The sequence below is a fragment of the Bos indicus x Bos taurus genome, chromosome 5 (assembly GCF_003369695.1).
Source record: "Bos indicus x Bos taurus breed Angus x Brahman F1 hybrid chromosome 5, Bos_hybrid_MaternalHap_v2.0, whole genome shotgun sequence".
Classification (NCBI taxonomy): Eukaryota; Metazoa; Chordata; class Mammalia; order Artiodactyla; family Bovidae; genus Bos; species Bos indicus x Bos taurus.
In genome coordinates this window covers 61,424,227-61,448,345 of record NC_040080.1, presented here as the reverse complement: position 1 = coordinate 61,448,345, position 24,119 = coordinate 61,424,227, and the positions used below count along the sequence as shown (strand labels likewise).

The following is a 24,119-nucleotide window of genomic DNA, read 5'->3' as shown; positions in this document are numbered from 1 at the left end:
GTTAGAGGGAGAGGGAAATGTGTATATTGCTAATCAATTGATGTAAAGTTTGTTATAGTTAACAACACTGTATTGTGTCTTTAAATTTTTAAGTGGATAAATCTCATATGACTTCTTATTACCTCAAAAATATAATCTGCATATATCTGTAGTGGTTAGATATGCAGGATAATATTAATAATCATTATTATAATTTATTGATGGCTACTTATGTTATATGCTTTACAAATTCATTTTATTTTCTATAGTAAGTTATATATACCTGGCTTACCTGAACTTACACCTGACTTACTGATGGGGAAATATATGCTTAGAGGTTATAGAAACCTTAAGTTTGTCAGATATTCACCTTATTTAATATACAAATTGTATTTAAGATAGGATAGAAAGAAATGGAGAACCCACTCTTAAATTCCCTTTAACATTTGAATTCCCTTCTATTTTCCATCATGTCCATCTTCACCCATCCCTTTTTTAAAAAAAGAAAACCTGTGGTATATCTCTCAAGTGTGTGTATCTCTTAATGATAATTAAGAATGTTGCACCACTAAATAGGTTTGTATTTTCTAATACTAAAATGTGTTTTATATAAATGAGGGGGTTTTTTGGTATCTGTAATCACTTCACCTACACACATACACCTACCTTTCCAAATACTTTAGGCACCTATTAAGGCCTTAATAAGTGGAAGAGTATTTTAGCACATGAAATCCTAATTTTCTATAAAAAGGGGAGATTTTGCTTTGTTATCAAGATTTTAGCTTCTACAAAACTTAACTGATTTTGTTATAAAAATAGTTTAAGGTATAAATAAACAAATAAATATTTTAGGGATTAAATAATTTAGATAAATACCCTGTTTCAAACTGGTCCTGAACTTGGGAAGGAGCTGTGTATATATTTCAGCTAAATCAGACAATGGAGCTTGCTTTTTGTGGAATTGGAGAAATTGAACTTAATTCTACATATCTAAAATGGTTATTTCTTCATCATATTCTACTACATATGTATGTGTCTTCTGATGTCTATTGAGTTACTATGGGATTTGGAAATACTCCAGTACTCTTGCCTGGAAAATCCCATTGATGGAGGACCCCGGAAGGCTGCAGTCCATGGGGTTGCTGAGCGTCGCACAGGACTGAGCGACTTCACTTTCACTTTTCACTTTCATGCATTGGAGAAGGAAATGGCAACCCATTCCAGTGTTCTTGCCTGGAGAATCCCAGGGATAGGGGAGCCTGCTGGGCTGCTGTCTATGGGGTCGCACAGAGTCAGACACGACTGAAGTGACTTAGCAGCAGCAGTGATCCTTCTAGCACTATATTTACAAAAGTACATATTGTTAAAAGCCTATGTTTTTAATGAAGAAATTATTCAGTTCAGTTCAGTTCAATTGCTCAGTTGTGTCCGACTCTTCGCGACCCCATGAACCACAGCACATGAGGCATCTCTGTCCATCACCAACTCCCAGATATTACTCAATCTCATGTGCATTGAGTCGGTGATGCATCCAACCATCTCATCCTCTGTCATCCCCTTCTCCTCTAGCCTGATTTCCTTTAGGGTGGATCGGCTGGATCTCCTTGTAATCCAAGGGACTCTCAAGAGTCTTCTCCAATATCACGGTTCAAAAGCATCAGTTCTTTGGGGCTTAGCTTTCTTTTTGGTCCAACTCTCACATCCACAAATGACTGCAGGAAAAACCATAACTTTGACTAGATGGACCTTTGTTGGCACAGTAATGTCTCTGCTTTTTAATATGCCATCTAGTTTGGTCATAACTTTTCTTCTAAGGAGTAAGAGTCTTTTAATTTCATGGTTGCAGTCACTATCTGCAGTGATTTTGGAGCCCCCTAAAATAAAGTCAGGCACCGTTTCCACTGTTTCTCCATCTATTTGCCATGAAGTGATGGGACTGGATGCCATGATCTTTGTTTTCTGAATGTTGAGATTTAAGCCAGCTTTTTCACTCTCCTCTTTCACTTTCATCAAGAGGATCTTTAGTACTTCTTCACTTTCTGCTATAAGGGTGGTGAAGAAATTATTAGGACATACCTTGTAAAGTGTGCCATAAATAATCTTTCTGATTTTAAGGGCAAATATTCACATTTTTCAATAAACTATACAGCATTTAAAATCATTTCCCCCAGATAAATAGTGAAGGGATTTCCCTGAGTCTCAAGTGGCTAAGAGTCCATCTGCCAACCAAGAGACACAAGTACAATCCCTGGGACAGGAAGATCCCATATACCATGAAGCAGCTAGGTCCCTCTGTCACAACTAATGAGCCAGTAGTCTAGTGCCTACCAGCTACAACTACTGATGCCATGCACCACAATTATGGAAGTCTGTATGTCCAGAGCCCTTGCTCCACAACAAGTGAAGCCACTGAAATAAGAAACCCATGCACTGCAACAAAGAGTAGCCCCATCTTGCCTCAATGAGAGAAAGCCCACGAGTAGCAATGAAGATTCAGTGCAGTCAAAAAATAAATAATAAGCAGATAAATTCTTTAAAAACTATAAAATGGTAAAAAGAGTTTCTGTCAAATATACTATAAATGAAACTCATATTATATTTCCTGTGTTGAGTAAACTAAATATCACATCCAAACTCAAAATAGGAATTTATATTAAACAATTTTTAATTTAAGAAGTTGCAACTAACAAAATGTTCAGAAAAATGGGAGTCAGAAAGACATAATAAGAAAAGTTGTTTAAATTGAATGAGAAATATATAAACAAATATGATTTTAAACTTCTAGGAATAAAAAGAATAAACAAGGTTGACAGGGAAGCCACTGTGATTTGAATAAGTTATTAAAATTCTTGATTATATATATTTTTAAAGTTGCCCTGCCAAATGTCTCTAATTTATTACAGCGCATCATTTCATTTGCTTCTGAAAAATAGTCTTTCTTGCCATGTCCTTGAAGGCTTGTTTGACTTGCTGATTCCGTAGGCTGTAAATGAAGGGGTTCAGCATGGGGGCTACTGAGGTGTTTAGCACAGCTACTCCCTTACTCAAAGACACCCTATCCTGTGCTGAGGGTTTAATGTACATAAAAATGCAGCTGCCATAAGAGATGGAGATGACGATCATGTGGGAAGAACATGTGGAAAAGGCCTTTGTCCTCTGACTAGTAGAAGGAATTCTTAAAATTGTTCTGATGATGTATGTATAGGACAGAATTATTAATGCCAAAGTGAACATTAGAGTAAACACAGCACAGGAAAACCCCATCATTTCAAGAAAGTTTGTGTCTGAACAAGACAGTTGAAGCAAAGGAAAATAATCACAGGTAAAATGGTCAATAATATTAGACCTACAGTAATCAAGGTTTAAGAGCAACATGAGTGCAGGGAATATGATTAAGAATGAAACTAGCCAGGAAGAGAAGACAAGCAGTGTGCAGACTCTGTGATTCATGATGGTCATGTAACGCAGGGGTTTGCAGATGGCAATGTAACGGTCATAGGACATGGCAGACAGAAGGTAAAACTCAGTGACTCCCAAGAGAATGAAAAAAAATAACTGAGCAATGCAATCATTAAAAGAAATGGTTTTATCTCCTGTAACAATGGTGGCCAGGAACTTGGGTATACTGACAGTTGTGAATGATACTTCTAAGATGGAGAAATTTCTGAGGAAGAAATACATGGGAGTTTGGAGGTGGGCATCCAGCAGGGTCAGGGTGATAATGGTCAGGTTCCCAGTGATGCTGAGCATGTAGGTGATGAGCAGAAAGACAAAGATCACAACCTGAAGTTGTGGGTTATCTGACAGTCCCAGGAGGATAAACTCTATTGTTTCTGTATGGTTTCTCATTCTTCAGTTGCTTGTTTGTGTTTCTCCTTCCAGGAGACCTACAAGAGAAAGCAAAAGGAATATACTAGAATAGAGGATTACCAAATATCCTAGTGTAGACCTAGAATTTGATGAAATTAGTATGTCATTTCACCTTCAGGGGAAATTTAAAGCAAATTGATAATGACATTGATCCTTAAGTTTCCTCAGTTTAATAAGTAAAACACTCTTTGATTAAGGGAAGTTTAAAACTGTAAATATCACAAAGCTTATAGAGCAAGAATTTGTTCCTACACTTTTTCTGACACCAAATACTTGTGAACTTTCAGAAACATACCCACCAGGTTTCATGAGAATAATCTTTGTGCTAATATTCCAATGCCTACAGTTTTGCTCCTGGATAACTTAAATTATAATTATATCGAGAATCTTTAAAATGGAAAAGATATTGCAATTTTTAAATAAAAAGATGACTATTTTGTCCTTGGCTTCTCTGGTGGCTCAGAGGTAAAGTATCTGCCTGTGATGCAGGAGAAGCAGGTTTAATCCCTGGGTTGGAAAGATCCCTGGAAAAGGAAATGGCAACCCACTCCAGGATTCTTGCCTGGGAATGGACAGAGGAGCCTGGAATGCTCAGTCCACAGGGTTGCAAAGGAGTTGAACACAACTTAGTGACTAAACAACAACAAAACAGCAAATCAGGTTTTGTTAACACTCAGTTTTTTCCTTTTTTTAAAATTTTTATATGTGAACCATTTTTAAAATCTTTGTTTTAAAAGATTTTAAAATCTTGGAATTTGTTAGAATATTCTTTTTCTGTTGAGGTTTTTTTTAAGGTGATGCATGTGGGATCCTAGATTCCCCTTCAGGAATCCAACCAGCACCCCCTTCATTGGAAGGCAAAGTCTTAACCACTGGACCACCAAGGAAGTCTTTCAGGTTTTTCAACTCTTACTACCTCACTGGAAGTCAGAAATGCTAAAGCCACTGGCAACTGCAGGTTTTAGAGATAGAGGGGAAAATGAGATAGACAATCATGTAAGCTTAAGGTTGATATTATCTTAATCCCTGGCAACAATTTATAATATTACAGCATAACTATGTGTCATCATTATGGACTTTATTCTCATACAACCTATTTCCCTTTATATTTAAAATATTACTTTTATGTTATTATTATGATGATGATTAATAAGTAAGATAATTGTCCTTCAAGAAAGTAAATGTTAATAATATGTTTACTTGTATATGTTTTGGAAATAGTGAGTTTTAATTTTTCTCTTTTGGGGGGTAAAATTTAAATGATATTACAGAAGAGTGAGGATATGTAGGTTTTAATCCAATTCACTTACTAGGTCTGAAAGTCACTCAGACCCTTCATGCCCATCTATAAATACACACTAATACAAGTCTATTTCAGAAAGTTATTTTGACCATTAAATGAGCAAATACATGTAAAGCATTTTGAAAAATGCTTATCATTTAATAAAACCCCTATAAGGCTTTGTTCAATAGAGAAAACATTCCCTAACCACTGAGCTGAAAACACTCAGGATTTAGATGTTGCATTATGTAAGAACTTACATCTAAGATAAGTAGTAGTGCATAAATTTAGCACCAAGAGAGCCATATAAGAACAATAGCAACAACAGCAATGAAAATATAGTAGAACCACGTGACTGTAGAGTACCCAACAGGCATTCTGGGAAAGTGAATCTTATCCTCATTCTTCCACTTTGGGTACATGATCACTTCTCCCAACACAATGTATCTGCCTTCTCTACCCATCTTTGCTCCCCTACTTTCCACAAACAACCCACTTCTCTCATCTTCAGCTAGGATTTGATCACCACATTTGAGGCATGTTAGATATTTGCCAAGACATCAACATTGCTACCAATATCCACTTCATTTCTCTGCTCCTCATTAATATTAATAACCTTTCTGAGAAAGACTGTGAAGCTTGTATTAAATAAAATATATGTATGTGACTAGCATAGAGGGTAGAATATTTGAATGATTTTCAAATCACCTTCTTCCTTATTCCCAAACACATGTAATAGTCATGGTATGAGTTCTGTAGGAATTTATATTCATCCTTTCAAACCCACCTCACATAGTACAGAATCTCCTGTGAACTCCTCTCTAGTCTATGTAGCTCAAAGTCTTACCCTCAAAGCTATGGCATCATGATCCAGTGCCTAGTATAGTTAGAGTAGATTTAAGATAAACACTTATCTATGTAAGTAATTACTTCTGAGTTTGTTGTTGAATTTCATACTGCCACTAAGTGCAACTCTCTTTTAAGCCAAATTCTAGACTATATTTCATGTCAGTTCTATCTTCATTTATAAGGTATATTTTCCTACTTTACCTACTTTTCAGGATGCATTATCTGCCTAAGTTAAATACCTTGTATTGAGTAAATTTATAACAAAGAACATGTAAAGGAAGCTAAATTTTTGATATATAATTTTAAAAATTGTAAATTATTATTTCAATATTAATGTCCTTAATTTCTTTACAGTTCATTCTTTTAATGAACTCTACTCCTGCTCAGTAACATCACTCTTCCTTCATCAGGATTTGCCTTTCATTGAAAGCACTAGTTTTTCATAACACTTTGAACTCACAAAATACATTCTCATAAACTGACAAATTTTGGTTTCAATCTCAAGATTGAAATTTCTGCAATACCTACAGCCATTGGAGAGTCAGGTTTCTTTTTAATTATATTATTACTACTATATGATGAACTATGTGTCATTGCACTGTATTTTTAAGCCTATTTCAACTTCATTATGTATTCATTTTCCTCTTGTTTCCTCAAATTTTAATTACTTGATGAATTATAATATCAGGATTTACACTTTTTGCTGCTGACTAAACTTGTGACAGAATGTATGAAGAGCTGTGAAGAAAGATATTAATAGACATTAGAAGAATTCATATGAGCATTACTGGTAATGGACACTAACATAGCCAGTCTTCTAGGGCCAGAGAAAACAGGCTGAAGCAAACTCTAGCAAGAGATGATTTAATATCAGAAAACTGGGAGTGGTATATGAAACTTTGTATGTAAAAAATTATGAAAATGCAATGGATTTTATTCATCTAACATCAAGTAAGCATGATAAAAAATTATTAGCATTCATTCCTTCATTCATCAGCCTTTTGAAAGAAAAACATTTCAGTGTTTAACAGGGTATATACGATTCCAAGAGATTTAAACCACCCCACGGATGAATTCACGCAGAATATGAAGAATATCTCCAAGCATTTAACTCATGTTTTCGGCTTTTATTTCTGAACACAAGTCCATATTTCCCTCTGGAAGAATGCAGTTTAGGTTACTAAGCTTTGTATTTCTTTCCACTCATTTCATAAAAATCAATTCTTACTTGTTTTCTGAGAATCCTTGAGACAGATTCTTTGAGCTATTCAAAATTAAAATCAGCAATATTATTTCTAATTTGTTAATAAGATGACTGCAAATCATCTTCAAAGTGTCATTCTGAAAACATTCCTATGTCCTGCCCTTCCTAAACCCCTATTATCATGTTAACATTGACAATGAAACTGTAGATAAATTTATGATTTCTTTGATACCCAAGTTGAAAAAGAGACGTCATATTAATGAATACATTATTTTTAAAGGAATGAAAGATATTCCTTTGAGAGACTGAGATAGGCATCTTTGATTGGTTCCATTTTATTTCTGGTGTGTTTTGCTGTTGTTGTTTTTAAAAATGTTTTTGTACACTGGGAGGAAAAATCTCTTAGTAATGCAATGACTTTGAAGGTATAGTTGGTACAACTTTTACTGTATCTACTAATTCTCTCTTCTTCAGGTAAACTTCATTGCAGGTCATTAGAAAACATTGACAAATCATACCAGAAAAGCAATGTGCTTCATTCATTGCATCATTATTTCTTTATACTTTGTGTTTTAGGATTTAGGTTAATGCAGTAAGAAAAGGGAAGTTGTTTAATTAAATGTCGTATGTAACATTTAGTTTGGCTTCATATTATCCTGGACACTGCTCAATCATTCTGAACTTTGGGCCATGACACTAGGATCCTTTAAGAATTATCATATCTTGAATGAAGCAAAGACTCCTCAGGAGAACCAGTCAAGTGGTTGGAAGGACTGTTTCATTAGATACTTTTTTTTTTTTTCCACAATTATTTAGAGGACTACTTCCTTGAAGAAATCTGATTAATTTACATTTCTTTATTTCAATAGGGATAGGCAGGCTCAATTCTCAGCATACTTACCAGTGTTCACAGAGACAACACAAGGGGAAAAAGAGATAATAATTCACATTTAATAAAAAGTCCAGAAATAGTAACATTTATATTTTTGAAGGTTTGTGGTGAATATCAATTCATAACCTCACACTTTCAGTTCATTTGTTAGTGATCTATAATTTAAACAATGAAGGGAAAGTAAATTAAAAAATTATTATTATTATAATTATTATGTTAAAATTATTAACATGCTATTAATTCCTTAGTTATAGCATTCTAGGGTAAATTATTATCACACAAAATATATGGACATTGCAGTAAGAAAAACATGAATTAAATATACAAATGGGCCATTTATGGATGTATGACTCTGGATGAGCTATTTAATATTTTAAGCTTCAGTTTTCTGTGTTTAAAATGGAGTTGAAATTTCAAAAGTATTTCTTAGAAATAATTGCAATAACATAAATGAAATTATTCTAAAATCATGTGGCACTTAATATATGTTAAGAAGACATTATTTTTATTTACTTTAATTTTTTTTTGATTGTAATTTATTCTCAACTCTGGGAGGGATAATCATAGCAATTGTGTTTTAGAAAAAGTATCACTTTTTTCAGTGAAATAATAACTTTTGTATTTTTATTTCATTTAACTCTTATAACATACCTATGAAACTTCAATCTTTATTGCCAAATAAATAACTAGGCTAAGTTAGGTTCTGTCCTTCGATGTTTTATACAGCTAGCAAAGAATATACCAGAAATTAAAGTCTACTGTCTTAAACAAATTACTGCAAAGCCTATATTCAGTTAGAAACAAACAACAGAAATAATAATTACCTGCCTTTATTTAATAGCGAGGGCTTCCCTGGTGGCTCAGTGGTAAAACATCTGCCTGCCAATTCAGGAGACACTGGTTCGATCCCTGGTCGGGAAGATCCCCTGCAGAAGGAAATGGAAACCCACTCCAGTATTCTTGCTTGGGAATTCTATGGACAGAGGAGTGGCTTATATAGTCCTTAGGGCCACAAAGAATTGGACATAACTGACTGACTAACACTACCACTTCCACAGCACAGTGAATCAGTTATACATATGCATACATCCACTCTTTTTTAGATTCTTTTTCCATACAGGTATTACAGAGGATTGAGTACAGTCACCTGCTCTGCATAGCAAGCTCTTATCCTATTTAATTTGTTCAGGTGATAAGTAATAAATCACTGATAAAATTTGAGAGACTTTCACTGCTATCTATTTGCCAGACTTACCTCTGATTTTTGTACAAGTTCGCTAACATTCGAGTGGCTGCAATATAAACATATTAGCAACTACCATGGTTGTAATCCATTTCTGCAAAAAACATTTCTTTTCATTGCACAAATTTGCTTTCTATTGTCAATGTTTTTGTCTTAAATTTCTCTTTTATTCAGAGAGGATATGTTTATTTGACAATAGAGAATGAGAAAAAGTAAATATATGCAAGATAAAAAATATAAGGTGTTTAAAAACCCTCTGGAATCGTTTCTGCATAGATTTTAAGTAGCACAAGTTACTGAATGTTTTATCTATTCTCTCTCATATAGGCTCAAGGGAACTAATTCTGCGAATCAAAATTGCCAGAACAGAAATGTGCACAAAACACAAAGGAATATAAAACATAAAACACATTAGTATTGGGATTAGAAAAGAAAGCTTGAGAACAGTATCCAATGAGACCAAAACAAACAAACAAAAAAACAACACTAAGTGTGAAGCCTTTTCCCTTGACATCATTTTTAGACAGATATTAGCAACCAATTATCGTAATTCCTAGTACAGATTTCTACAAAATATTCTATGTCTTTTTTTAAAACTGGTAATCTACCGCATTTAACTAACTACATTCATTAACTCCATTATTTTTAATCTGTCTTCCAGTAAAAAATTTTGTTACCATTATAGTGCTATACATTAAAAGTTTAATAGTTCATACTTTTTTCCTACTCCTTTTGCTCAGCACAACAGAGATTGAAGAGTATCTTGTTTTGATTAAAGCTTTAATCTGTATGCCAAGCATAACTTTAGGAGTTAGTACCTTGGATAAGTAAACTATAATTATATTAAATGTAAATACACACAAATAATATGATGGGGGTGAAAGGCAATGGAATCATTCAGGTCCTTAGTAAACTCTGTGTGAAATTTGCAGATCCTTACAGAGTTTCAAATAAGTATACAGTCACACATATAAACACTTTTTGTTTGCTTTTCCAAATTGAGGTATCATATTGGTTATATTGGAGAAGGCGAGGGCAACTCACTCCAGTATTCTTGCCTGGGAAACCGCATCAACAGAGGAGCCTAGGGGGGCTATAGTCTATGGGGTCACAAAGAGTCAGACACGACTAAACAGCTGTAGCAGTATTGACTAATTAGGTAAATCACTCAGACAAATCACTCAAATTTTCTGAGCATCTATTTACACATTTGTGTATAGGATAATCATGCTTAATTTGTCATACAGCCTGTCAGATGGCTCAGTGGTAAAGAATCCACCTGCCAGTGAGGAGATGCAGGAGACTCAAGTTCGATGCCTGGGTCAGGAAGGTCCCCTGGAAGAGGAAATGGCAACCCACTCCTGTATTCTTGCCTGGGAAATCCCAGGGACAGAGGAGCCTGGTGGGCTACAGCCATGGGTTGCAAAAAGTCGGACACTGAGCACACGAGCAATTTGCCATATAACTGTAAGATTCCATAACATATGAAACAGAACATACTTAATTCAGCATACATAATGCAATAAATGCTCTCTAATGAAGAAATATTATTCAAGAAATTCCTGTTAAATTTTCAGGTGGCATTAGAGTCATGGTAGCTATGTTTACTCCTTTAGAAATTACCATATTAAATATTTTTATTCAATATGAGATTTTTTATTATTCAGAATAATGGATAAAATAATTTATGTTCTAAAGCTACTGGTTTTCTACTTGGAATTGTAAATCCGTGATTATATGGAAGCTATAGATAGTTTGAAAGGAAGACACAGCATAGTCAATTTCATTAAAAAGGAAGTTTGAGCTAATGAGCTCAGCAGTGCAGATGACATCTGTGAGATGGAGCTAGGTGGACACTGTAGAAGTTAAATTGCATTCATTCATGTTAATACACACTTTCATTTATTTCTAGAAAGTATCACTTTATGAACCAAGTTTTTCAAAGCTTGTTTTACTTGCTCATTCCTCAAGGTATAAATAAAAGGATTTAACATGGGGGCAATTGAAGTGTTGAGAATAGCTACTCCTTTGGTCAATGAAGCTCTTTCTTTTGCTGAAGGCTTGACATACATGAATATACAGCTTCCATAAGAAATGGAAATGACAATCATGTGAGAGGAACATGTGGAGAAAGCCTTTTTCCTCTGAGTAGCAGATGGTATTCTCAAAATGGTGGTAATAATGCACATGTAGGATAGAATCACTAATGCCAATGTGAAGAGCAGAGTCACAAAAGCAAAGTAAAAGCCAATCATCTCTAAAAGCCACGTATCTGAGCATGAGAGTTGCAAAATGGGGAAGTAATCACAGGAGAAGTGATCAATTATGTTGGAAGCACAGAAATCTAGCTGAAGGATAAGCATGAGTGGTGGAAAAATGGTAAGAAATCCCCCTAGCCATGAACTAAAGACCAGCAAAGTGCAGATTTTCTTGTTCATGATGGTGGTGTAATGGAGAGGCTTGCAGATGGCAACATATCGGTCATAAGACATGGCAGTGAGAAGGAAAAACTCAGACACACCCATGAAGATGAAGAAAAATAACTGAGCCAAGCAATTGTTATAGGAAATAGTCTTGACTTTAGTAATGATTGCCCCCAAAAACCTGGGGATAGAAACACTGGTGAACGTAATCTCTAAGAAGGAGAAATTCCGGAGGAAATAATACATCGGTGTCTTTAGATGACAGTCTGTTAAAGTGAGGATGATGATGGTTAGGTTTCCAACAACACTCAATACATAAGCCAGAAATAAAAAGATAAAAATGACAACCTGAAGCTCTGGGTTGTCTGATATGCCCAAGAGGACGAATTCTGTAAGCATTGTGTGGTTTCTCATACTGATTTTATTGTCTTTAAGCCAAATCTGTTGGTATAAAACAAAACAAAGAGTAAGTGAATAGTAAAGGAATTGAAGATTTATATATTGGAATTATTAGCTCTCATTAAAGGAAGCACTGGACCTTTTTCCCTGTAAGAATTTTTGCAATATCCACTCACTCCTACTAAAGCAAAATACTTTACCATTGTCTATTAAAGAGAAAAAAAATGTATTTACAGGTCTATGTTAAAAGTCCCCACGTTAGTGATTTGACATAAAACCTCTACATAGGACTAAATTTTCTATGTGAGCAAATATCTTTTAATTACATTTTCTACAACCATATTTGCTAGCCAAATCTGTAGTTTAAATATTAAGACATTAGTTTCTAGTTTCCAGGATGCTGTGCTTATAGGATTGAAATATCTAATTTTGTGTTATGGTTCTGATACTATGTACAAACTTTATGGGCTTAGGAGGTTTCAAGGCAACTGATGACCCAATGACAATTCCTGAGCTTAATAATAGCTATGATTTTTTCTTTCTTAGTTTATACTTCTTCAATATGCCCAAAATAAATAAATGTGTTTATAATCACATATACATGGAAATAGAATTGCCTTGCTTATAAATAAGAACAAAGTTCTAATTTAAAAGAAAGAAATAAGAAATTAGCGATATTGATTAATACCACATACAGCTATATCAATATTGCATTTCTATGACTCACTGGTCCTTTTATATCATTTTTACATCTCTTTAAATTTACAGTCATCTCATTTTTAAAATTTTGCTATACTTACTCTTTTTACCCTTATGTGTCTGAGGACAGGACAGAACACAAGAGGGAGCCTTCTGATGCCAAAATATCCCATTAACTTCTTTCTAGGAGGCTAAGTCATTAGAATAAATACATTTCTGTTTAAGATTTACTGTCTAGTAACCAAAATTGTTCAAAAGTAATCTATATAATTTTTATTCATCTTGATCACTCTTTATTCTTAGCAACCAGAATTGTATCTCTGTGTAAGCTCTTATTAATATGTATTTTATTTTATAGCATGCATAAGAACAGTCAACGGAGAAGGCAATGGCAACCCACTCCAGTACTCTTGTCTGGAAAATCCCATGGACGGAGGAGCCTGTTAGGCTGCAGTCAATGGGGTCGCTAAGAGTCAGACACGACTGAGGGATTTCACTTTCACTTTTCACTTTCATGCATTGGAGGAGGAAATGGCAACCCACTCCAGTGTTCTTGCCTGGAGAATCCCAGGGACGGCGGGACCTGATGGGCTGCCGTCGGTGGGGTCGCAAAGAGTCGGAAACGACTGAACCGACTTAGCAGCAGCAGCAGCAGAACAGTCAACAGGTGTTAAGTATCAAAGCTTGTATAGTGCTTTCTTTTTTCTCTTTAAGTCCTTCCTAACAATCAGCATTTTCTTCCTTTAAGAATAAACATATTTTGTTATACATATTAGCAAAATTGGCAGATCAAAAGGCAGAAACTATTTCTGTGTTTTGAACAATGATGGAAATATTAAAATATAAAACAAGTAATAGTAAATATGTTAAAGCAATTTATTCTGACAAAATAAACTTTTGGATGGAAAAAAGGTGAAATACACATTTAAAAACTGGGAACATTCTTACTTTCTGATACATCTAATGATTCCAGTCAGAAATATAATCCCAGATTTTCTTTATGTACTTAAAATATGAGATGTAATGCATTCATATTATACCTTAGGAGATTTTTTGGTCATTATCTCACCCTTGTCTCTATTATATAAAAGTATCTCACATAGAGAAAACACAGGCTTGATTTCATGGATATTCTCTATAAACTCTGCTACAAATATTTGTGTTTTATTTCTTTCATCTTGCCATACAAAGGTAAACATTGTCCTGGCTGAAACTTTAAGAAATCACTCTTGTAATCCTGAGAGTTCTTGAAGGAAAAGTTCAAGAAACACTGCTTAATGACTGGAAGGTCAAACATTTCAAAGCTCCCTGGATAAAGTGAAGATTGACTATTACCAAAAGATTAATCGATATTACCTTCTTTGGTCACTGCTTAAATCTCTGAAACCAGAGGGATGATAGAAAGGGTGTAAGAAGAGATAATTCAAGAGATGTAGTGATGTCATGATATACACTCTTCCAGAAGCTAATGAATAGAGCAGGATAAAAGCAAAAGTGTGCCAACCAGTTGGTTTTCCTTTGGTTGGACTTAAAGTTCTCTAATAAGCACATGGCACTCAGTCCACACTTGGGAGATAATTTATCCTTAGTTCCTTTGGGGTGGATGGAATACAAGGCTGAGCTACACCACAGTGGACCCTTCAATAAGGGTAGTACCTATGTTTCATTCATTTTCACATCTCCACCAGCACAAAGTAGAATGAATGAATAAATAAAGCATTTTAATATCTTTAAAAATAAGAAGAGTACTTGAAACTTTAGTATTTTTCATTCTAATAGTTACATATGCTTAATGTTATAAGAATCAAGTATGAGAGAACCGGTATCAAATCAGCACATTGTGACTTATGGAATGACACTTATGTTTCCAAATGAATTTTTGTTTGCCCTCAAAGCTCAAAATTATATAGTGTTATATTTTTGTATTGTGTTCTGCTACATATATTTCTAGATATTCAGCTATAAACATAGCCACATTCACACTCTCAGAGATACATTTTTTCCTTCTTAAATTAATGCAAATTTATTACAGAAAATATTTGGCAATTTTCCTTTATTTTCAGTTAATAATAGGTAATGGATATTATTCATTGTCAAATTATCTAGATAGAACTCATATATGATTGCATAGAATACCAGAGGAGATGTATATAATTTGGTAATTTCATTGTTGATTGAGATTTAGGGAATTAATCTGCTAACAATTTCACATCGTTGGTTACAATGCTGTCTATTTTTATGCATTTTTTTGCATACATAGAAGTATTGATGTAACATATATACTAAATTTTGATAGATACTTCAAAATTTCTCTCCTACAGACAGGAATGAACTCTTTCAGTGCATCCTAATCAGTGCTAGATGCAGTCACAAATTTTATATAAGGATGAAAATGATGCCAAAATTAATTTAATAAAAATATCATAAAGACCGCATCCCAGTGCCTAGGTGACTAGGTTTTGAGGTTAAAGAGAGCCAAGCCCTTTGTAAACTTTCCAACTTGATTTAACCTTTCTGAGATTGCTCTACCCATAAAATGAGAATCCTAACAGTCCTCATTCATAGTACACTGCAAAGATTAAAGTGATAATGTATAAATTAGCAGAATAGTCCCAACTCAGGGATCAAACCAGGGTCTCCCACATTGCAGAGAGATTCTTTACCAGCTGAGCCATCAGGGAAGCCCAAGAATACTGGAGTGGTAGCCTCCAGTGGTATTCAATGGATAGGATAGGGTAGCCTATCCATTATCCAGTAGATCTTTCTGACCCAAGAATCAAAGCAGGTGTTTCTGCATTGCAGGCGGATTCTTTACCTAATGAGCTACCAGGGAAGCTCTAGTGGTGTATAAACGTTAATATTACTTTAAATTTCATATTCTGCAATTAATAGATTGAATATTGAATAATAGATTGAATATTGAAAATAATTTCTATTTCTCATCCATGAATGGTCTATTTTAACTTGTGTTCACTTTTCCTTGGCTTTGTTTCTTTTTATTTATTAGTAGGATATATCTCTTATGAATAGTAACCCCCAGTCATATCTGTGGCAGGATGTTTTCAGAGACGATCCTTCCTTTTTAACTTTTAATCAAGCGGTTCAGTTATGAAAGTTGTAGAGTCTGTCATGAATTCTCGGTGACCTATTCTTCTTAGTACATCCTTCCATGTATTTCAAAATCCTATAACTATCTGCTTATATTCAACACTTCTATGACTTTGCTTTTTACATTTTTCTCTGGTCCATCCAGGATTTATTATTATATCAGATATGGATTTTTTTTTCTTCTTAATAACATAACTAATTTCCCTGACATCAATGAGCTAGAGACAATATGAGAGTTTGGACAGTGAGTTGCTAAGAGCATCAATGTCCTGTTATCCTATTAGCAGATTCTGTCTATCTCATTGTTCTCATTAACAATATCTGTATGTCATCTTTCAGCTGAGAAAATAACTGACTCAATGGAAATATTGCCTTGCCTTGAGCAACTCATAATTCTCATATTCCAAAAAAAGGAGGTTTCTTTGACTTCAGTATAAAGAGTCGAATTTTAACAGAGTCAAAGTCCTGTAAGATTGGATCCCCTCCTTCCATTCAGGCCTTACATCCACCTTCACTTTTTCACTGGAGCATACTTGTGTTTTTTGTTTATTTGTTTTAACAGTCTGATAATCTGCCTTTTGGATGTGCTTTCTTTGGAACTTCAATTCTCTTCTAGTCATCCGATAAATCTACTTTATTCTTTATGGCAGTATTCCCTGAATCTTTGATTTTCCCAAACTCTTACATGTTTCCATAATGCCTTGTACTTCATCTTTGCAGTAGTGATTATATTTTAATTGCTAACATGGTCTCATTCTCACTAGACTGTAAATTTCACAGTATATATAAGTGATAAGTCACATGTGTGGCTATTTAAATGAAAATATGAATTAGTTAAAAATACAAACTCAAATCCTCAGTTACATTAATTTCATTTCAAGTACTCCAAAGCCAAATGTGGCTAATGGCTAATATATTGAAATGGAAAAGATTACAGAGCATTCCCATTAATGCAGATAGTTGTATTGGACAGTTATTTCTCTTTCTGTTACTCTTGAAATATTGCTTAAGTGCATGGCATCTTTCTGGAACCAAGGCCCTGTGTGACCTCTGCTCTGACCTTATCAATTGCTCATTATTTCTTATAATTGTTAGGCATTCTTTTTCTTTCTCTCTCTCTCTCCCTCTCCCTCCCTCTCTCTCTCTCTCTCACACACACAGACTTACACACATACACGCACATATTTTTCTTTAAGGTTTTATCTAAATGTCATATATTCCTTGAAATCTTCCCTGGTTTGCAAAGCCAGAATTAGGTGCCCTCTTCTTTGCTTTCCTAAAACTTTGCACACTTATCTTACTCTGTTGCAATTACTCACATATATATATATATATCTTTTGGCATTATAATGCTATATAATGTGGAGGAAATGGCCTTTGTTTAATTCATCTTTATACATCTTAAGCCAAGAAAAGAAATGCAACCAAACTTGATTTTTATATATAAAAAAGTTAATATATATAAAAGTTTGGGTTATCCATACATATATTTATATATATAATCTATATATTACTGTGTATATAATATATATTACAGTATATATATATATATATATATATATATATATATTACTGTATATTAACCACTAATCAAATTAGTAGTTATATATATTACTGTATTTTGGCTACTAATCAAATTTTGTTAAGAACTCTTTCATCAATGTTGAACACAGATACTGAGCTGTAATTTCCTCTACAGGAAGGAATATATATATATATATATACATACTAGTGTATGTATTATATATATATGATAGATATTACTATATTATATACAAGACAGTAATATATATTATATATATATTACTGTATTTTAACTACTAATCAAATTTTGTTAAGAAATCTTTCATCAATGTTTAAGACAGATACTGAGCTATAGTTTCCTCTCCTTACAATTTATTTTTCTGGTTTCAGATTAGGATAATGCTAATAAAAAGTTGGTAATTTTTTTTATGTGGGAAAGATTTTTAACACCAACTTCACACACTTGAATAGATGTAGGGCTAGTCATGCCTTCTTCAGTGAATTTCTTAAGTTTGTGTCTTTCAAGAATAGGTTCATTTCATTTCTTATCATATTTATGATCATAATATTATTTGTAATTTTTCCTTATTTCCTTTTAATGTCTGTGGGATCATGAATATAACTTTTACTTCATTACTGATATTAGTAGTTTGTGTTTTGTTTCCCTTGGTTAGCTTTGCTAGATATTAATTGATTGAATTAATTTTTCAAAAAAATAACTTCTGTTGCTGGTGCTATTAGTGTCATATCCAAAAAAAATAATTGCCAAGAACAATGTCAAGGAACTCTCTCCTATGTTGTCTCAGGGTTTCATAGTTCCAGGTCTTACATTTAGGCTTTCAATCAATTTTGAGTTAATTTTTGTTGAGTTTGTAAGATATGGGTTCACTTTCATTCTTTTACATATTCAGTTTTCATAATTACATTTATTGAAGGTACATTTTTACACATTGAGTATCCTTGACTTCCTTATATAATATTATTTGACCACAGAGGCACTGGTTTATTTTGAAGCACTCAGTTCCATTACATTAATCTACGTGCATGTTTTTATACCTGTAGCATACTGCTTTGATTCCTATAGCTTTGTAAAATAGTTTGACATTCAGAAATGTAATGTTTCCAGCTTTGTTATTCTCCAGGTTGTTGTGGATCTTCAGGGTCTTTTGTATGTCAATATGAAATCTATTTCTGAAAAAATACCATTAGGATCTTAATAGAGATTTTATTTAATCTATACATGGCTTCAGGTAGTATGGACACTAAAAATACTAACTCTTATAATCCATGAACAGTATACTTTTCCATATGTTTTTGGCTTCTTCAATTTTTTTACAATGTCATATAATTTTAGGTCTATAGATCTTTCACCTTCTTGGTTAAATTTATTCTCAAGTATTTTATTGTTTCTGTGTTGTTATAAGTGGAATTTAAATGTTACCTCTTTTTCAGATAGTATGTTGTTATCATATACAAGCACAACTGATTTTTGTATGTATATTTTTATCTTGCAATTTTGCTGAATTTGTTGATTAACTCAACAATTTTCTTGAGTTTTCTATATATAATATCATATCATCTGCAAGCAGAAACATTTTTAATTCTTTGATTTTGATGCCTTTTATTTCTTTTTCTTTCTTGATTGTTCTGGCCAGGACTACCAGTGCTATGGTGAATACAAGTGGTGAACAAGAACACCATTGTCTTGTTGCTAATCTTCAAGGAAAAGCTTTCAAACCTCCTCATTGTGTATGATGTTATGTAATTGTCATAAATGGCCTTTTTATGTTAAGATACATTCTTTTTATTTTCCTTTTTGAAGTATGTTCTTTCTGTATTCAATTTGTTGAGATTTTGTTGTTTTTAAATTTTTCTTCATCTACTAGATGGAGATGTAATCAACATATACAACATGATTTGAATTTAAGGTGGTGGTAGTGTTATTCAGTCACTCAGTCATGTCTGACTTTTTGCAACCCCGTGGACTGCAGCATGCCAGGCTTCCCTGCCCTTCACCAATACCCAGAGTTTGCTCAAACTCATGTCCATTGAGTTGGTGATGCCATCCAACCATCTCATCCTCTGTTGTCCCCTTCTCCTCCTACATTCAATCTTTCCCAGCATTATGGTCTTTTCTAATGAGTTGGTTCTTCAAATGAGGTGGCCAAAGTATTAGAGTTTCAGCTTCATCATCAGTCCTTCCAATGAATATTCAAGACAGATTTCCTTTAGGATTGGCTGGCTTGATCTCCCTGCATCCCAAGGGATTCTCAAGATTCTTCTCCAATGCTACAGTTCATAAGCATCAGTTCTTCAGTGTTCAGCCTTCTTTATGGTCCAATTTGACTTACATACCTGAAAAGATTAGCACAATAAGTTTAATGAAAATCCATCATTTCATATCAATTCTAGATTGAAGAAAAATTATTTTTCTTTATGATAAGCATTCTTAGGATTTACTATCTAAATAACATTAATATGAAATATACAGCAGTGTTAAATATAGCAATCATGCTATACATTATACTGTTAGTAATTGTTTAGACTTATAACTGGAAGTTTGTACCTTTGATCATCTTGGTCATCATACAAAGATAATGCATTATTATGGCTTGTATTCCAACCATGTACATTTCATCTTCATGACTCATTTATTCTGTAGTGGAATTTTGTACCTCTTCACCTGTTTCACCCACCCCATAACCCGATTCCATCTTTTTTCTCTTTATCTATGACACTTATTTCTGTTGTGTTATATTTGTTCATTTGTAGCTTTTTTCTATATGTCACATGTAGTTCAAATAATATGTTACTTATTTTTCAGTTTCACATATATTTCACATATAACACTGTCTGGGTCCATTCACATTATCCCAAATGGCAAGATGTCATTCTTTTTTATGGATGAATAATATTGTGTTTATATTTTAATCTACTCATCTATTGATAGGAATTTGGGTTGCTTCCACATTTTGACTATTGTGAGTAATGTTGCAATGAAAATAAGGGTACATGCATCTTTTCAAAATAGTGTTTTGTTTTCTTTAGGAAAAAATATAAGAAGTAAAATTGCTGGATCCTATGCAAGGTTTATTTTTCACCCTTTTAAGAAGCTCCAAAATGTTTTCCATAGTGGCTGCACCAATTTACATTCCCAGCAACAGTGCAAAGAATTCCCTTTTCTCCATATCCTCACAACACTTATTTTTGTTATCTTCTTAACGATCTTGACAGGTGTAGAAGATGTCTAATTGTGGTTATGATTTGCATTTCCCTCATGATTAGTGATACAGAGCACATTTCATGTGCTATTGACCTTCTTCTTGGAAAATGTCTACTCAGGCCCCATGTCCACTATTAATTGTTAGTTTCTTTTTATGTTGAGATGTAAGAGTCTTGTATACTTTTGGATATTAGTCTTTTATGAGACTATTGTTTGCAAATAGCTTTTTCCATTCAGTAGGAAGTTTCTTCTTTTTGTTGATAGTTTCCTTCACTGTTCAAAATGTTTTAGTTTGATGTGGTTCCATTTGTTTATTTTTGTTTTTGTTGCCCTTGCCTGAGAAGATATATCCTAAAAATTATTCCTAAGATCTATGTCAAAGACTGTACTGCCTAAGTTTTCTTCTAGTAGTATTAGGGTTTGAGGTCTTACATTCAAGTCCTCAGTTCATTTTGACTTTATTTTTGCAAAAAGTGTGGTAAAGTAGTCCAGTTTGCATGTAGCCATCCAGTTTTCGCAACACCCATTCGTTGCAGAGGCTGTCTTTTCCCCATTTTATAATCTTGCCTCTTTTGTAAATTAAATGACCATGTAAACGTGGGTTTCTGTGCTCTCCATTCTGTTTCCTTGATTTTCTGTCTGTATCCTATGGTGCCAGACTGTACACTGGGGTAAATGAAGGAAAGAGGTATAATCTATAACTTCAATGATTTTATAGATTACTTAGTTTAGTAGCAGTATAAATAAATATTTAGAATTTAAGTTTTATATATAGATGTATACATTCCTTAGGCCCAGGGGAAGGATTTATCCTCTGCCTGAGGGTGTTGTACCGGCTGACAATAGGAAAAACTACCCAAGTGGTTACATAGAAGATTTTGTTCCTGGTAAAATAATCACTCTTGAATATTATTTTCAGCAAAAAGCCTACAACTTAGTGTTTTCATATATACAGTTTTTTTGTAATGAATAATGTCATCACAGAGAAGAAATTGAGAACAGTCATATAAAAGTTATTCTCAAACTCCTGTTAAATTTTTTCACAATAACAACTCACAATGTGCCAAGAAGATTGTGGACTGCATTTGTGTTATATAGTTTCTTCATTTTATGTGTGCCTGAAGTATTCTTTATTGCTGTTGTTATTTAGTTGCTAAGTTGTGTTCAACTCATTTGCAACCCCGTGCACTATAGCTCTCCAGGCTCCTCTGTCCAATGGGATTTCCCAGGCAAGAATACTAGAGTGGGTTGCCATTTCCTTCTCTAGGGGATTTTCCAGACCCAGGGATTGAACCTGTGTATCCTGCTTGGCCGTGGATTCTTTACCACTGAATGACCAAGAAGACCATGCACTAAGTTACATTAAAAAAAAAAGAAATAAATCCAATTTGAAAACTTTTCATCAAGCTAAAATCATCAAAAAAGTGTGATACTGGCATAACAGTCAACATACAGATCAAAGGAATAGAACAAAGAACTCTAAGGTAGAACCCCACATTTATGGTCAATTGATTTTTAACAGGAGTGACAAGATTATTCAAAGAAGTAACAGTTTTTGTAAGAAGCCATGTTGGGAAAACTAGATATGTACATGCAAAAGAAAACTTTATCTCTATCTCACCCCATATAAAAAGGCTATATATATATGGAGTTTCCCTGGTAGTCCACCGGTTAAAAGTCTGGCTTGCAATGCAGGGGACACAGGTTCCATCCCTGATCCAGGAGGATTTCATGTGCTGAGGGGCAACTAAGCCCATGCACCACAACTAATGAGGCTGTGCTTTAGAGCCAGCAGGCCACAACTACTGAGCCCAAGAGCTGTAAACACTGAAGCCCGTGTATCTAGAGCCTGTGCTCCACAACAACAGAAGCCACCACAATGAGAAGCCTGAGCACTCCAATGAAGAGTAGCCCCCACTCACTCAACTAGATAAATTCTGTATGTAGCAACAAAGCTGCACTACAGACCAAAATAAATAAATAAGTAAATTTAAAAAAAAAAAACCCTTTTTTTAGAAAAGACCATATATAAACTCAAAAGAAAAAAAAGATTATTATAGGCACTAAAAGTATACATTTCTTAGAAGAAACCATACATATAACTCCTTGTAACTTTGAATTAGGCAATGATTTCTTAAATATGACACCAAAAACACAAATAGCAAAAGAAAAAATTAACATGGCTTTGTCAGGCGAGTGTATTCTCCTCGGTTCTGTCTCATCACAACAAAGATTTGGAGTGACGGACATTAAAGCATTCAGCGTGTCACAGCTCTCAGGTCTTGAACAGACCGTGTTATAGCTCTCAGGTCTCGAACAGGCCGTGTTATAGCTCTTAGACAAATCAGTGTTACAGCTCCATGTTACATCTCTGTTTTATTTAGATAACAGCAGGAAAACCCATCTTCGAGGTGTGAGGGCATGTCTACCCAAAGATGGGACGAGAAGAGCACCCCAGTGTTCAGGGGAGAGAGAGACCCCCCCCAGCCCTTTGGGTCCTCTTTTTATATGTTTTTTTCTCCCCCTAGGTCTGCCCTATGTAAAGTGGGCTAGCGAGGAGTGTTTGTTCTACCTGAGGTCCTCACTCCAGTCCTCAGATCTTCCTTTGTTATATTTTCTCAGGCTTTTCCCTTCCTTGTCTTTTAGTCACCACCATTCTGGATTCCTGTTTCCTATTCTAACTACCTAACAGCTTCATCAGAATGAAAACTTCAGTGATAAAAGGGCACTGTGAAGAAACTGAAAATAGAACCCAAAGAAGGAAAAAAAATATTCACAAATCGTGTATATAATAAGGTTTTGGTGCTTTTTTTAAGGGTCTTCTTGGTGGCTCAGATGGTAAAGAATGTGCCTGCAATGCAAGAGACCTGAGTTCAAACTTTTTTTTTTTTTAAGACTTATTGAATGCAAACTCTCTATCGAGGGAGGTTTTTAGGGCCTTGAAAACAATAAGTACTTACTCTTCTAATTTTCCATAGAAGAGCAGATGGATAATAGTGTTGCCTTAAAATGGTAAAATGAACCAGAAAACAACTCAGTTAGAATTATTTCTTCAGGTACACATAGATAATAGTCTTACCATTAAATACATACCTTTGTGATTTTTTTATATGTATTTCTCTGATAGAATATTATATCCAGAATGGAAATCTGTACATTTTATGCAGATATTGTAGATTTTTTTTAAAGAATCTGACAGTATATAACCATAATCCTTTCTTAAAAGTCATTATATTGATATATTTAAGTGAGTATGTAGAGGAAAGTGAAACTGTTAGTCACTGAGTCATGTACAGGGTCAAAGTTTATACAAATGCATTTGGTTGCAAAGAATTGAACATTACTATAACCCACTAGGCTCCTCTGTCCATGAGATTCTCCAGGCAAGAATATGGAGTGGGTTGCCATTTCCTTCTGCAAGGGA

The 24,119-nt window shown here is 34.1% G+C and overlaps 2 protein-coding genes across 2 annotated transcripts; both read right to left on the bottom strand.

The window, feature by feature from the left end:
• Positions 1-2,886: 2,886 nt before the first annotated feature.
• On the bottom strand, positions 2,887-3,828 carry LOC113893694 (olfactory receptor 6C1). Its single transcript, XM_027543573.1, has one exon. It carries the CDS (start codon positions 3,826-3,828, stop codon positions 2,887-2,889), a length of 942 nt encoding a protein of 313 aa, XP_027399374.1.
• Positions 3,829-11,217: 7,389 nt separating this feature from the next.
• Positions 11,218-12,156, bottom strand: LOC113893693 (olfactory receptor 6C3-like). Its single transcript, XM_027543572.1, has one exon. It carries the CDS (start codon positions 12,154-12,156, stop codon positions 11,218-11,220), a length of 939 nt encoding a protein of 312 aa, XP_027399373.1.
• Positions 12,157-24,119: the final 11,963 nt, after the last annotated feature.